Below are 13,413 nucleotides of genomic sequence, written 5' to 3'. Positions count from 1 at the left end.
ATTCAGCATTATGGGATGTAATAATAATAATAATGACAATAATAGTAAACGATGCTGGTATTTGCTAGGTGGTTACAATATGCCAAATACTAAACTGACAACTGGGGTGGGATACAGGATAATGAGACTGGTCACACCCCAGTTGCACATGGAAATCATAGTCTATGGGGGATAGAGGCCAGTATTTTTAAGAGCAATAGCATTGTTGATACCCAGACAAGATTCTTTTATTTTACTTTATTGCCCCTTTGGCTCAAAGAATTCTCTGGATTTGCTTTTCAGGAGAATGAAGTATCAACATTGGTTATAGTAATATTAATGCTAATGAAAATAATTCAATCAAAATAATAAATTGGAAGAAAGTGACTAATCCTTGTCAAGTATATCATCACTTTTTCTTAATCCCATCTTTTTTATTATTATTTTTTTTGAGATTGTAAGGGGCAAATATTTTGGAAATGACAGATCTATAAGAAGATAATAATAATAATAATGTTGGTATTTGTTAAGCGCTTACTATGTGCCGAGCACTGTTCTAAGCACTGGGTTAGACACAGGGGAATCAGGTTGTGCCACGTGGGGCTCACAGTCTTAATCCTCATTTTACAGATGAGGTAACTGAGGCACCGAGAAGTTAAGTGACTTGCCCACAGTCACACAGCTGACAAGCGGCCAAGCCAGGATTCGAACTCATGACCTCTGACTCCAAAGCCCCTGCTCTTTCCACTGAGCCACGCTGCTTCTTTAAAGAGTACTGAGAAGTGCTAGACTCAATATTCATCGTAGCCTCAAAGTGTAATTTGGCTAAAAGACATAAAAGCAAAGCCAGACTCTGAACTGCAGTTTGTTGTGTTTTTTTTTTTTAATTTGTTGAATTAATTTTATCTTTAAAGAAATATTTCTGACAAAGACTTACAGGTCTTTTGTCACATCTGGTAGACCACTGTTCTCATTTTCAAAACCCTTCTGAAATCAAATCTCCTACTGGAAACCTTCCCTGGTTTATATTTCATCTCATCCACACTCCACCAGGAGTGCTCATGATCAGACCCTCCTTCCCCGAAAAGGCTCTTTGTTCATATATTTATTCTGCATTATTTTTTTCAGTAGCAATCAAGCCTGTCTACTTGTTTCATTTTGTTGTCTGTCTCCCCCTTTCTAGACTGGCAGCCAATTTTTCGGTAAGGATTATCTCTATCTGTTGCCAAGTTGTACTTTCCAAGAGCAGCAGCGTGGCTCAGTGGAAAGAGCCCGGGCTTTGGAGTTAGAGGTAATGGGTTCAAATCCCGGCTCCTCCACTTGTCAGCTGTGTGACTGTGGGCAAGTCACTTAACTTCTCGGTGCCTCAATTACCTCATCTGTAAAATGGGGATGAAGACTGTGAGCCCCACGTGGAACAACCCGATTCCCCTGTGTCTACCCCAGCGCTTAGAACAGTGCTCGGCACATAGTAAGCGCTTAACAAATACCAACATTATTATTATTATTAAGAGCTTAGTACAGTGCTCTGCACACAGGAAGAGCTCAATAAATATGATTGAATCAATCAATCAATCAACTGTATTCACTGAGCCCTCACTATGTGCAGAGAAGTGTACTAAGCACTTCGAAGAGTACAACAAAACAATAAACAGACCTATTCCCTGCCCACAACAAGGGGGGAGACAGACATCAATATAAATAATTACAGATACATATATAAATGCTGTAGTAGTGGGAGGGAGGATGAAGGAAGTCAAGGTGACGCAGAAGGGGGTGGAAGATGAGGAAAGGAGGGCTTTGTCAGGGAAGGCCTCTTGGAGGAAATGTGCCTTTAATAAAGCTTTGAAGGCGAGGGGAGTAATTATCTGATATGAGGAGGGTGGGCATTCCAGACAAGAAGCAGGATGTGGGCGAGAGGTTGGCGGTGAGGTAGATGAGATCCAGATGCAGTGTGAAGGTGAGAAGGTTGGCATTTGAGGAGCAAAGTGTGTAGGCTGGATTGTAGTAAAAGCATAGCAGTTATCTGATATGAGGTAAGGTGGGCAAGATGATTGCTCTCTACTACCTTTCTCCTACCTCCTACCTTTTGAAAAGCAGCATGGATTAATGGAAAGAGACTGGGCTTGGGAGTGAGAAGTTGTGGATTCTGATCCCCGTCTCCGCCACTTATCATCTGTGTGACTTTGGGCAAGTCACTTAACTTCTCTATGCCTCAATTACCTCAACTGTAAAATGGGAATTAAGACTGTGAGCCTCACGTGGGACAACCTGGTTAGCTTGTTTCTACCCCAGCGCTTAGAATAGTGCTCAGCACATAGCACTTAACAAATGCCATAATTATTATGATTATTAGTATTATTATTATCTGAAGGGCAGGAATCAGGTACTCACTCAAGTGCTTAGTAGAGTGCTCTATATGCAGTAGCTGTTCAGTAAGTACAATTGATTCATCTAACTTGTAAATATTAAGCTTATGATACGGCTTGTATCTCTAAAATACACTTTTCAAAGAAATGTTGTCGGTTTAAATGACGAGCATAAGCAGGTTAATCTAATTAAGTATGAATAAAGTACAATTTAGCTAAGATATCTGTAATATCAAAATATCACCCATTCACCTATCTAAGCTTTATTGGAAATGTCTAGGTAGTTTAACTGGCACTTTAATTTCCAAAACATACTTACTCATGTCTTCTCTTAAAAATATTTTCAGCTTATCAGCTTAAGAAGTGCCAGCCACCACCAGCAGTCCCCCAGGCTGACATACTTAAAGAAGATGATGATTTTGAGATAGGTAATGTAATTGTTTCCTTTTATTAAATGGCATTTTTATTTGCATGTTCTGTGCCATCCTGCCCATTACTTAAACTTAGTAAAGATTTTGTCTTCCATGATGATTCTTTAAATTCATCAGAATAATATCCCTTTTTCTGATGGTCAATCTATGCAACAATAGTGATTATTAATGAATGATTCTAAATGATCTATTACCATGTGAATGCCTTTCTGTTCCAATTACAATTATTCACCATTTGTCATAGTGGGTATTTTCACTTCACATTTTGAGAAGAGCATGTTTAGGGAGTTGGAGAATGTACTTTTGTTATCACAAGTTTGGCTCTTAACACTACACTCTCAAAGGAACTTCTGAGCATCCATGTGGCATTGACATAAGTAGAATTGGAGCATACGTTAGACATAATGCAAGGTTTCACAGTAAAGCAGATGTCATATACAGAGGAACAGGTGTCCTGTTTTCTTCTTGCATATGTCTTGTACACAGAAGAGGCATTGTCTTTAATGGGTCCTTGTTTGTATCATTCTACAGAACATTTTCAGAAAATAATATAAGCACTTATCTGCCTGGTCACAGGGGAAATTAGAAATAGAGAATACACTGACACATACTTATAAAATCAATTCCGTATTTCAAATCAAGATAAAAAATTATCTACTAGCAACTTCATCTGTAAAAATGGGAATTAGATTCTTGTTCTCCCTTTCCCTTGAACAGTGATCCCCATATGAGATGTGTGCTGTTGATGTGGTTGTATCTACCCCAGTGCTTAGCTCATAGTAAGCAGTTGCACATTGAAAGCAGTCAGCAAATGCCACAGATATGATCAGTAATTTAATAGGCATGAATGACTATTCTGCAGCCCAAACAGATTTTGGTCTCTAGTCCCCCTATCTAAACCCCTAAAGAGATTAAAACGGTGTAGAAATTGTTGAGGGTAGAAAATTCTACTGCTCAGCCTTCCTTCTCACTTTCAGCCTTGTTCATGAGGCCTGTGGGGTGCCTACTGGTATAGCTCTTTATGGGCTCAGGACACAAGGCACTTTTGAAGAGCACTACACTTCCAGTGAGAGGGAACGAGCCTTTATTTAAGCTTTCGGACAAACAATCTCCATATTTTGACTAGGGAAAATCTGGCTCAACATGTGTGACATTATTCTATGAAAGAGACTGAAGGGGTAGAAGAAGTACAGAAATGTTACTTCACAGTTTTACCTCTTTTGAGTTATCTGAAAATGCCAAATGCAAAATATGAAGAAGTATGGCCCACTGGGAAGAACACAAGCCTGGGAGCCAGGATACTTGGTTCTAATCCTGGTTCTGCCTAATAATAAGGAAAAGAAGAAGAAAAGTAAGAAGTATATTGTATTTATTAACAATTTACTATGTACCAACCATAGTACATAGAGAAGCAGCATGGCTCAGTGGAAAGAGCACGGGCTTTGGAGTCAGGGATCATGAGTTCGAATCCCAGCTCTGCCACTTGTCAGCTGTGTGACTGTGAGCAAGTCACTTAACTTCTCTGTGCCTCAATTATGTCATCTAGAAAATGGGGATTAAGACTGTGAGCCCCACGTGGGACAACCTGATTCCCCTATGTCTACCCCAGCGCTTAGAACAGTGCTCTGCACATAGTAAGCGCTTAACAAATACCAACATTATTATTAGGACGAAACACTGGGGTAGATACCAGTTTATCAGGCTAGTCACAGAGACTGTCTCTGTCCCATATGGGTCTCACAGGCAGAAAGGAGGGAGTAGGTTTTAAATTCCATCATACAGGTGAGAAAAATAGGCACAGACAAGTGATTTGCCCAAGGTCACACAACAGGTTGGTGGCAGTAAGGATTAGAACCCAAGTCCTTCGACTCCCAAGCTCGTGCCTTTTCCATTAATAATGATAATCATAATTAGAGTATTTGTTAAGCACTTACTATGTGTCAAGCACTATTCTAAGCACTGGGGAAGATACAAGGTAAGCAGATTGTACCATGTGGAGCTAACAGTCTTACTCCCCATTTTACAGTTGAGGTAACTGACGCAAAGAGAAGCTAAGTCACTTGCCCAAAGTCATACAGCTGAAACGTGGCAGAGCAGGGATTAGAACCCATGACCTCTGATTCTGAAACCCAGGCTCTTTCCACTAAGCCATGCTACTTCTCATTAGGCCACACCTGCCTGCTGAATGACTTTGGGGCAGCTATTTAACTGAGCCTCAGTTCCTCATCTGTAAAATGGGGGTTCACTACTTGTTTTCCATCCTCCTTAGACTATGAACTCCATGGGAAACAGGGACTGTGTCTGATCTGATTGTTCCCCCCAGTCTTTAGCCTAGTCCTTGGCACATAGGAAATGCCTAAAAAATACTGCATGGCTCAGTGGAAAGAGCACAGACTTGGAGTCAGAGGTCATGACTGATCTGATTACCCTGTATCTAATAATATTAATTTTCATTATTATTGTTTTATTATTATTATCATTGTTAATTGATACACCCTAAGCCATATGTATCAGATTGAAAGAAATGAAAGGTTGAGAAATATTCACATATTGGTTTCACACTGTAAAAGGATCCTATTAAGCATATTGAATAGCATTAATTAACCTAACGTACTGTGAATTATTTCAGGTGACTTTGTTAAGTACCAGTGCCATCCTGGATATACATTAGTAGGAAATGACATATTGACCTGCAAGCTCCGGGCCCAATTGCAGTTTGAGAGTTCTCCCCCATCCTGTGAAGGTAAGTGCCTTCGAAGACTCTGAGATAAAAATCTATTCACCGTGCCGTCTTTCATGTCTACCTTTATGCTAAGCTGAAGGGTTAACCAGGTCTTTCTGTCGCAACCTTTTTTCCACAAGGAGCCTATCAATTTAAGATGGAATTAATCTCCTCTTTGTTAGTCGTTCTTGGAAAGAATTAAGGCTCTATTGCGCACAAATAGATTAATAAAGAGTTGTTTGACCAGTTAACTCAAGGATGATTCATTTCCACCTTCTTTAAGCAGCTCTAATAAATAGTTTAAGATGGATACCAACAGAAATGCTTTCAGTGGCATTCTGAAAGATAAGGTGAGACACAACATTCTATACTACCTCAGGATATGTGACTCCGGATTTTTTCAGTCTACATTAAGGGTTATAAAAATTCTAATCCCACCTCCACCACATATCAGCTGGGTAACTTTGGATAAGTCACTTAACTTGTTTGTGCTTCAGTTCCCTCATCTGTAAAATGGGGGTTAAGACTGTGAGACCCCCATGGGGCAACCTGATTTACTCGCATCTCTCCCAGTGTTTAGAGCAGTGCTTGAAACATAGTAAATGCTTAAGAAATTCCATCATCATCTTTGTTATTATTATTATTGAGAGTAAACACAAATTTTCCCAAATACTCCAATTGAGGATTTTGCCAAATGCCATTTTCTGGAGGGTATTTGTGAACGGAATTACACAGGTCAACACTGGGTTTGTTTGAAAAAAAATCACCTGTCAAACATGATATAATATCATTCTCTATTTTACAATGTGAAGGAAACAAATCACCGTTGAGATTCTCCTTATCTCCCCACGCAATGCCTCTAGATTTCTCTGTAGCCTCACCAGGGAGGCAGAGGAACAAAGTGCTGCAAAGCCAGAGCCAATGGAGCAGCTGGTGCAGCCTGATTTTTGAGGGTTTCAAGGCTGCTCTGTTTACAGCTCAGCTGGGTGGGAAACTGTGGAGAACGCCATTACCTTGGAGGACAAAGCTGGGCTATTTTGGAGGGCGGGGGTGGAGGGACATGAGATATCTCCATTCCGTCTATTTTCACCTGCTCCTGATCTCGGAGGGACAGGACACCTGAATCACTATGTGAGAGGATGTGCATGTGTGTGCATATGTGTATATGTGAGGATTATGTCCCTCTTTGTGTCTCATCTTTTTCTCTTCATATTGGTCTTTATATAATTTATGTCTTTCTCTGCATGGTTTTTAGTAGTGGTAATATTCATTGAGCACCCAGTGGGAGATGCAAAAGGAGACATAGTCAGTGATCATAATGGTTCCATGCCAGGTGGTGCATTTGCTCTACATATTGTTCTTCAGGTGAAATCCTTCAAGATGTGTTAAATGGGTTCTTTTTAATATCTACTGAACGATCCAACTCTTCACCATTGGCTTTAAAGCACTTTACCGTCAGGCCCCTACCTCACCTTGCTGGTCTTTTTTTACAGTCCAGCCCACACACTTCGCTTCTCTAGTGCTAACCTTCTCCCTCTGCCTCGGTCTCACCTATCTCGTTGCCGACCCCTGGCCCACATCCCGTCTCTGGCCTGGAATGCCCTCCCTCCTCAAATCCGACAGACAATTAGTCTCCCTCCATCCTTATTGAAGGCCCATCTCTTCCAAGAGGACTTGATGGGCTAGGTCCCCCCTTTCCTCTTTTCCCACTCCCTTCCGTGTCACCCTAACTCGCTCCCTTGGCTCTCCCCCTTCTCCCAGTCCCACAGAGGTTATATGCATACCCATCACCGAAGCAGTTTGGCTTAGTGATTTTGTACCATGGGGTTGATACCACCATATTCCAGCATACAGAATTTCAAAGGTAAGCAATAGCAGTAGAGAAGCACCACAGCTTAGTGGAAATAGCACAGGCCTTGGAGTCAGAGGATCTGGATTCTAATTCTGCTTCTGCGTGCTGTGTGACCTTGGGCAAATCAGTTAACTTACTCTCTTACCTCAGTTTCATTCATTCAATCGTATTTATTGAGCACTTATTGTGTGCCGAGCACTGTACTAAGCACTTGGAAAGCACAATGCTGCAATAAAGAGAGACGATCCCTTCCCACAATGGGCTCATAGTCTAGGAGGGATGACCGTTCCTCCCTTCCTCCTTCAATAATAATAATGGTATTCATTAAGCCCTTACTATGCACCAGGCACTGTACTAAGCGCTGAGGTGGTGATGAGCCAGTCAGGTTGGACACAGTCTCCGTCGCACGTGGGACTCACGGTCTCTGGCCCCATTTCTACGGATGAGGGAACTGAAGCCCAGAGAAGTGAAGTGTCCTGTCCAAGGTCACATGGTGGAGCCGGCAGTTGAACCTATGACCTTCTGACTCTTAGGCCAGGGCTCTAGCTATTATGCCAACTGTGGTATCCATCACAAGCTGGAGAAGCAATGTGGCCTACTGGTTAGAACTGGGGCCTGAGAGTCTGAGGACTTGGGTTCTAATCCCGCCTCTGTCATTTTTGATTCATTCATTTATTCAATCCTATTTATTAAGCACTTACTATAAAATGGCGATTCAATACCTGTCTTACCTCCTACTTAGATTGTAGCTGTGTATGAGAGAGGGAGTTTGCCCAATCTGATTAACTTGTATCCACCCCAGCTCAGAAGAATAACCACCACAGTAGTTTGAGAGTGCTTTACCTAGTTTCTTATTTTAAAGAATTAATCAAATACTTTTAAATAATAAGAAAATATAGAAATAACCTAATGTGTATAGGATGAATCTATCCTACAATCATTGTCAGTGGTTTTCAGTTTCACATTTTTAGTTGTATTTTCATACTGTTCCTTTTCTTTTTCATTCATTCATTTTGTTTCTCTTTTACCCTTCATATCTGATTGATTGTTGCATATTCGTCCTTATAAATTGTTGCCAGGGGCAACACTCACTTACAGTGAGAAAGCTTTGAAATGACTGCAGGATTTCCTTCAACTATGCTGTTCGTTTCTCAACTAGCAATCAAAAGCTCAGAAGTGCACAAAATCTACACCAGGGACTCTCTTAAACTCTCCACTGCAGGGAAACATCTGCTTGCAATTCCCATCAGAAACACACTCCGAAGGAATTTTCATCAGCGACCCTCTTATTTCATGCTTTTTTTAGTCATCACACCTACGTACAAAATTATTCAGTAATGATCCCTCCATAACGAAAACTATGCAGGAGCCTTGAAAACCCAAAGCGTATTTTTTTTCTTGTACTTTTGAGTAAATCGGGCTAAGGAATATGTTCTAGTCCTCAAATTATTGTGAATCACAAAGGTAAGCAAATCACTATCCTAAGGAGAGGAAGAAAAGCGGTGAAAGTTGTGTCAGAGATTAGGGGGTCCGATCTCTGTAACCCAGCTAGCCATGCCATGGACTGAAGCGAGAGGTGAAGGAGGGATTTATAGGATGATGAATCCAGGAGGGAGAGCAGCATCTTGAAAGCAAGGTTTCCTTGTGGGCAGGGAACTCTGTTCTATTGTTCTCTCCCAATTCCTTGCTACAGTGCTCTGTATACGGTATGTGCTCGATAAATACAATTCATCCATCAGGTTGAGGTGATACATCTCCAAATCTAATCTAATAACGGAGCCAGAAACATCATGAAGATAAAATGGTCCTCATTCTTCCCCTAGCATGGAATTTAAAGGGGCAAAGGGGACCAGGGAAGGAGTATACCAGTAGAGTGATAAGTGATCTGAGGATGCTCTATGGACCTACATTTAGACCACACTCTATCCATTATCTGTGTCATAGAAAAGAAAGCAGTGAGTGCTGGTGGGACCTCATAAGCTCGCTTCTTTACAAAGTATCTGTGACTCCTGCAAATGCATTTCATGAAGGAATCAGTCAATCAGTAACATTAATCGAGCACTTGTGATGTGTAAAGCACTGTTCTAAAGCTTTGGAGAGTTCAGTACAACAGAATTAGTGGACACATTCCCTGCCCAAAATGGGTCAATGCTTTATTGTTTTATCGCTCCACCTCCCACTCCCTTCTGCATCCCCCTTCACAGCCCCACAACACTTATGTCCAAAGCTGTCATTTATTTCTATTAATATCTGTCTCTCCCTCTAGACTTTAAGCTCACTGTGGGCAGGGAATGGGTCTACTTATTGTTATATTGTCCTCTCTCAACCCTTTAGTGCCGTGCTCTGCACACAATAAGCACTTAATAAATATGAGTTGAATGGAATATGTCTGTTTCAACCCCCTTATGTTCTCAGATTAAAAACCCTTTGGGAGCCAGGGACCATATCTAATTTCCACCTAGTATACTTCCCCAGTGCTTAGTAAAGTGATCAGCCCACTTAAGGGCTTAATGAGTACTATTTTTACCAGGTAGAATAACAGATAAAAGAGCTGTGTCCTTGACAAACTTCATGCTTAAGGGAAATTGCAATAGAGAATTCACAGTGCAACCGTTCCTGGATTCATGCACAAGGTTGTTTCTTTTGATATGACCTTGGATTCCATCTACGCAGGGATTCATTGTTCGAAGAACATTCTCTGAAAGGTGTAATGAAAACGCACATTAAAAAGAGTCAACCTGGAAATGTAACAAGCTCATTTAAATGAGACAGGAAGGAAATCCCACAGAATGTCAGGTCAGATGCAAACAGGAAAAGAGGCCATTCCTTCATTCAGTCATATTTATTGAGCACTGCCTATGTGCAAAACTCTGTAGTAAGCAATTGGAAGAGTAAAACATAACAACAAACAGACACTTTCCCTGCCCACAATGAGATCACAGTCTGGAGGCCAAATAGGAGCTTAATCGTATCCAGCAAGGGATATGTATTGGTAATAATATTTGCTGAGGAAGATGGATAAATTTCCTGACCCAAGTTATTATTCTAATCAGAATGAGCCAAGAAACTGGCTCTGATCGTGGTGACCAAAGACTATTTTGACCAAACTGTTAAATGATGAACTAGATTGTGTGACATTCACCTGAGAGTTATGAAGGAATTAGGAGATGGGGGAATTCTTGTTGAAATGGCTCTTTTCCCAGAATGGTCAGTTAAAACCTCTCTCATCAGTAAAAATGATTCCAGCAGCAGCCAGAACTGTAGGCTGGTGAGTCTCCCATTCAATGAAAATGAGAATAGAGAATCTCTGATTTTAGGATGAGGAAGCAGAAAAATGTAGGTGGCATTACTATATGCAATATTACATTTGTGTTAAAGGACACGATGCCCCTCCTGTCATCAAGAGTATTTATTGAGCAATTACTATGTGCAGAGCACCGTCCTAAGCACTTGGGAGAAGACCTCCTCTGCCTACAACAAGCTTAAAGTCTAGAGGGGGAGACAGACCTATCTGCTTGGGTTCTTTGAAGAAACTGATAACTGCATAGAACAGTGTGAATAGGCATAATCTGTTTAGAGGGCTTTGCCCAGATCCACATCAAAGTCATTTTTTTTGTGTGTGGTATTTGTTAAGCACTTACCATGTTCGGCACTGTATTAATTGCTGGAGTAGATTCAAGCTGATAAGGTTGGACACAGTCTCTGTACCACTTGAGGATGACCATCTTAATCCCCATTTTACAGATAAAATAACTGAGGCACAGAAAAGTTAAATGACTTATCCAAGGTCACATTAATTATGTGGGTAGAGAAGCATCTGCTACCCTTCAATTTCAAATGGATTGAGTTCTAAACTGCCAGATGAAGCTCTTTAGATTGTAAGCTCATTATGGGCAGGGAACATGTTATCTAATTCATTCATTCAGTTGTATGAATTGAGCACTTGGAAAGTACAATTCAGCAACAAGAAGAGACAATCCTTGCCCTCAACGGGCTCACAGTTCTGTTGTAGTCTCCCAAGTGCTCGCTAATACAATGCTCTGCACAGAGTAAGCACTCAATAAATACCACTGACATTATCAAGGCTGCATCTCTGCCTCTTTCAAATGCTTTTTTTTTTCACCCAGCATTATGTCCATTATACAGAGCACACTATTTTCAAAAAAAAAAAGAAAGAAAAAGAAAAGCCCCAAAACAACATATAGATATTGTATCTCTGAAATCAGGGAATGGAAATGCTTTCTCTTCCTCAAGATCTTTTGACAGAACACTGGAAGACGGAGTCCTAATGCTGCAGTTTGAATTTTTTTTTACGTTTCTACAGTGTGGACTAGGATGTTTGTCCCCTGAAAATATGTGAAATGCTGAAGAACAGAAATTGATTGCACCTCTTCCCCTTTAGATGATGAGCTCCTTGGGGGCAGTAAACATGTCTATTAACCCTATTATAACATACTCTCCCAAGCACTTAGTCAGTACTCTGCACACAGTAAGCACTCAGTGAATACGATTGATTGATGATTGAGGTCAGAAATCTGTTATAGTATATTGTCCCTGTTCTGTTCATTTATGATCATTTGCATTGGCTGACCATGTAACAAGGCAAGTCATGTTATTTTCTAGAATAGCAGATGAACACATCTATAATAGAGTATATTTGATTGAGGGTGATGAACATATGGAGTGGTTTGTCAAACTGTGGCACTTCAAACCCCTGATAGGGGAATGTGAGAATTCCACTCTTAGGATAGCATTCCAAGCTGGAAATGGTGTGGCCTAGTGGAAAGAGCGTGGGCCTGCAAGTCAGGAAACCTGGGTTCTAACCCTGGCTCTACCACTTGCCTGCTCTGTGACCTTGGGCAAATAACTTTAGTTTTCTGTGCCTTAGATTCCTCATCTGGAACATGGGGATCAAATGTCTGTTCTCCCTCCCCCTTAGACTATGACCCCTATGTTGGTCAGGAACTGTGTCTGATCTGATTATATTTTGTCTACCCCAGTGCTTAGAACAGTGCTTAACAGTAGTAAACACCTAACATAGATTAAACAATAGCAGTTCTTATTATTTTGCATAGCCTGGTCTATTGCCTTGAATTTTGGTGAATTCAAGACAATTCACCAAAATTTAGAACTCTATTTTATTTTTGCTTTTATAATTTTAAAAAATTTTTCAAAGTAGATTTTACTGAAAATATTCAGTATTTTTCCTGAAGTGAATGCTTTAAATGCTTTGTCAAAGATGGTCTAATTCTCACATAAAGAAATCCCAATATGTGTATTAACCAGGAACTGGGACAATTTTTTTTTTTTAGAAAAGAATGATGTGCAGCATAGCCTTGTGGAAAGAACATGGTCCTAGGTGTCAGAAGACCTGGGTTCTAATTCTGGCTCTTCCACACATCTGCTGTGTGACCTTGGGCAAGTCACTTAGCTTATCCCATCTGTAAAATGGAGATTAAATCCTACTCTCTCCTACTTAGACAGTGAGGCTCATCGACACAGAGGCTGTGTCCAATCTGATTATCTTGTGACTAGATTAGAAAATGACTAGAAAGGTGCTTGGCACCTAGTAACAAGTGCCATAATTATTGCTGTAATTATTAAAGAATGGTCATGGAATTTAAAGTAGAAATCATATCATTTCTCTATTGTCTTTTTTTCATTCATTTATTACCATCTTGTATTTTGCCCTTTGCTAATACCCACTGCCTGCACTTAATTATTGTACTCATTACACTGTCTCTTAAATCTCAGAAAACATTTCTTTGTGGAATTTGAATGTTAAATATCCTTATTTTAATGTAAAGTTTGTACATCACACATAAGATATTCTATGATTTTCATCATCCCAAAGCCTTCTTGATTTTGTCTACACACTAAAAATCTACTTCCCTAGGGAAGGAGAGAGGTTAAAGCAATAAATTTTGTTTACTGTATGTAATGGTCACAAGATATAAGGACTATTGTTCAAACTGATTCATAATTTTGAAATGTTTTTGTTAGATAATATTTATGGGCATTTAAATAAGGCCAAGTATACTAGAATTCTGGAAGAAATTT

General features: G+C 40.2%; 1 protein-coding gene across 1 annotated transcript in view; it reads left to right on the top strand.

Annotated features, from left to right (window-relative positions):
- The window catches only part of CSMD1 (CUB and Sushi multiple domains 1), a 1,410,881-nt gene that overhangs the window by 1,263,542 nt on the left and 133,926 nt on the right, over nucleotides 1-13,413 (top strand). Inside the window, exons 46-47 of the mRNA XM_029051790.2 lie at nucleotides 2,696-2,776; nucleotides 5,409-5,522. Of these exons, the coding sequence (XP_028907623.1) occupies nucleotides 2,696-2,776; nucleotides 5,409-5,522 (195 nt within the window). The remainder of the gene's footprint in view (nucleotides 1-2,695; nucleotides 2,777-5,408; nucleotides 5,523-13,413) is intronic.

Source organism: Ornithorhynchus anatinus, chromosome X1, assembly GCF_004115215.2.
Source record: "Ornithorhynchus anatinus isolate Pmale09 chromosome X1, mOrnAna1.pri.v4, whole genome shotgun sequence".
Classification (NCBI taxonomy): Eukaryota; Metazoa; Chordata; class Mammalia; order Monotremata; family Ornithorhynchidae; genus Ornithorhynchus; species Ornithorhynchus anatinus.
This window is presented reverse-complemented; position numbering and strand designations above follow the sequence as displayed.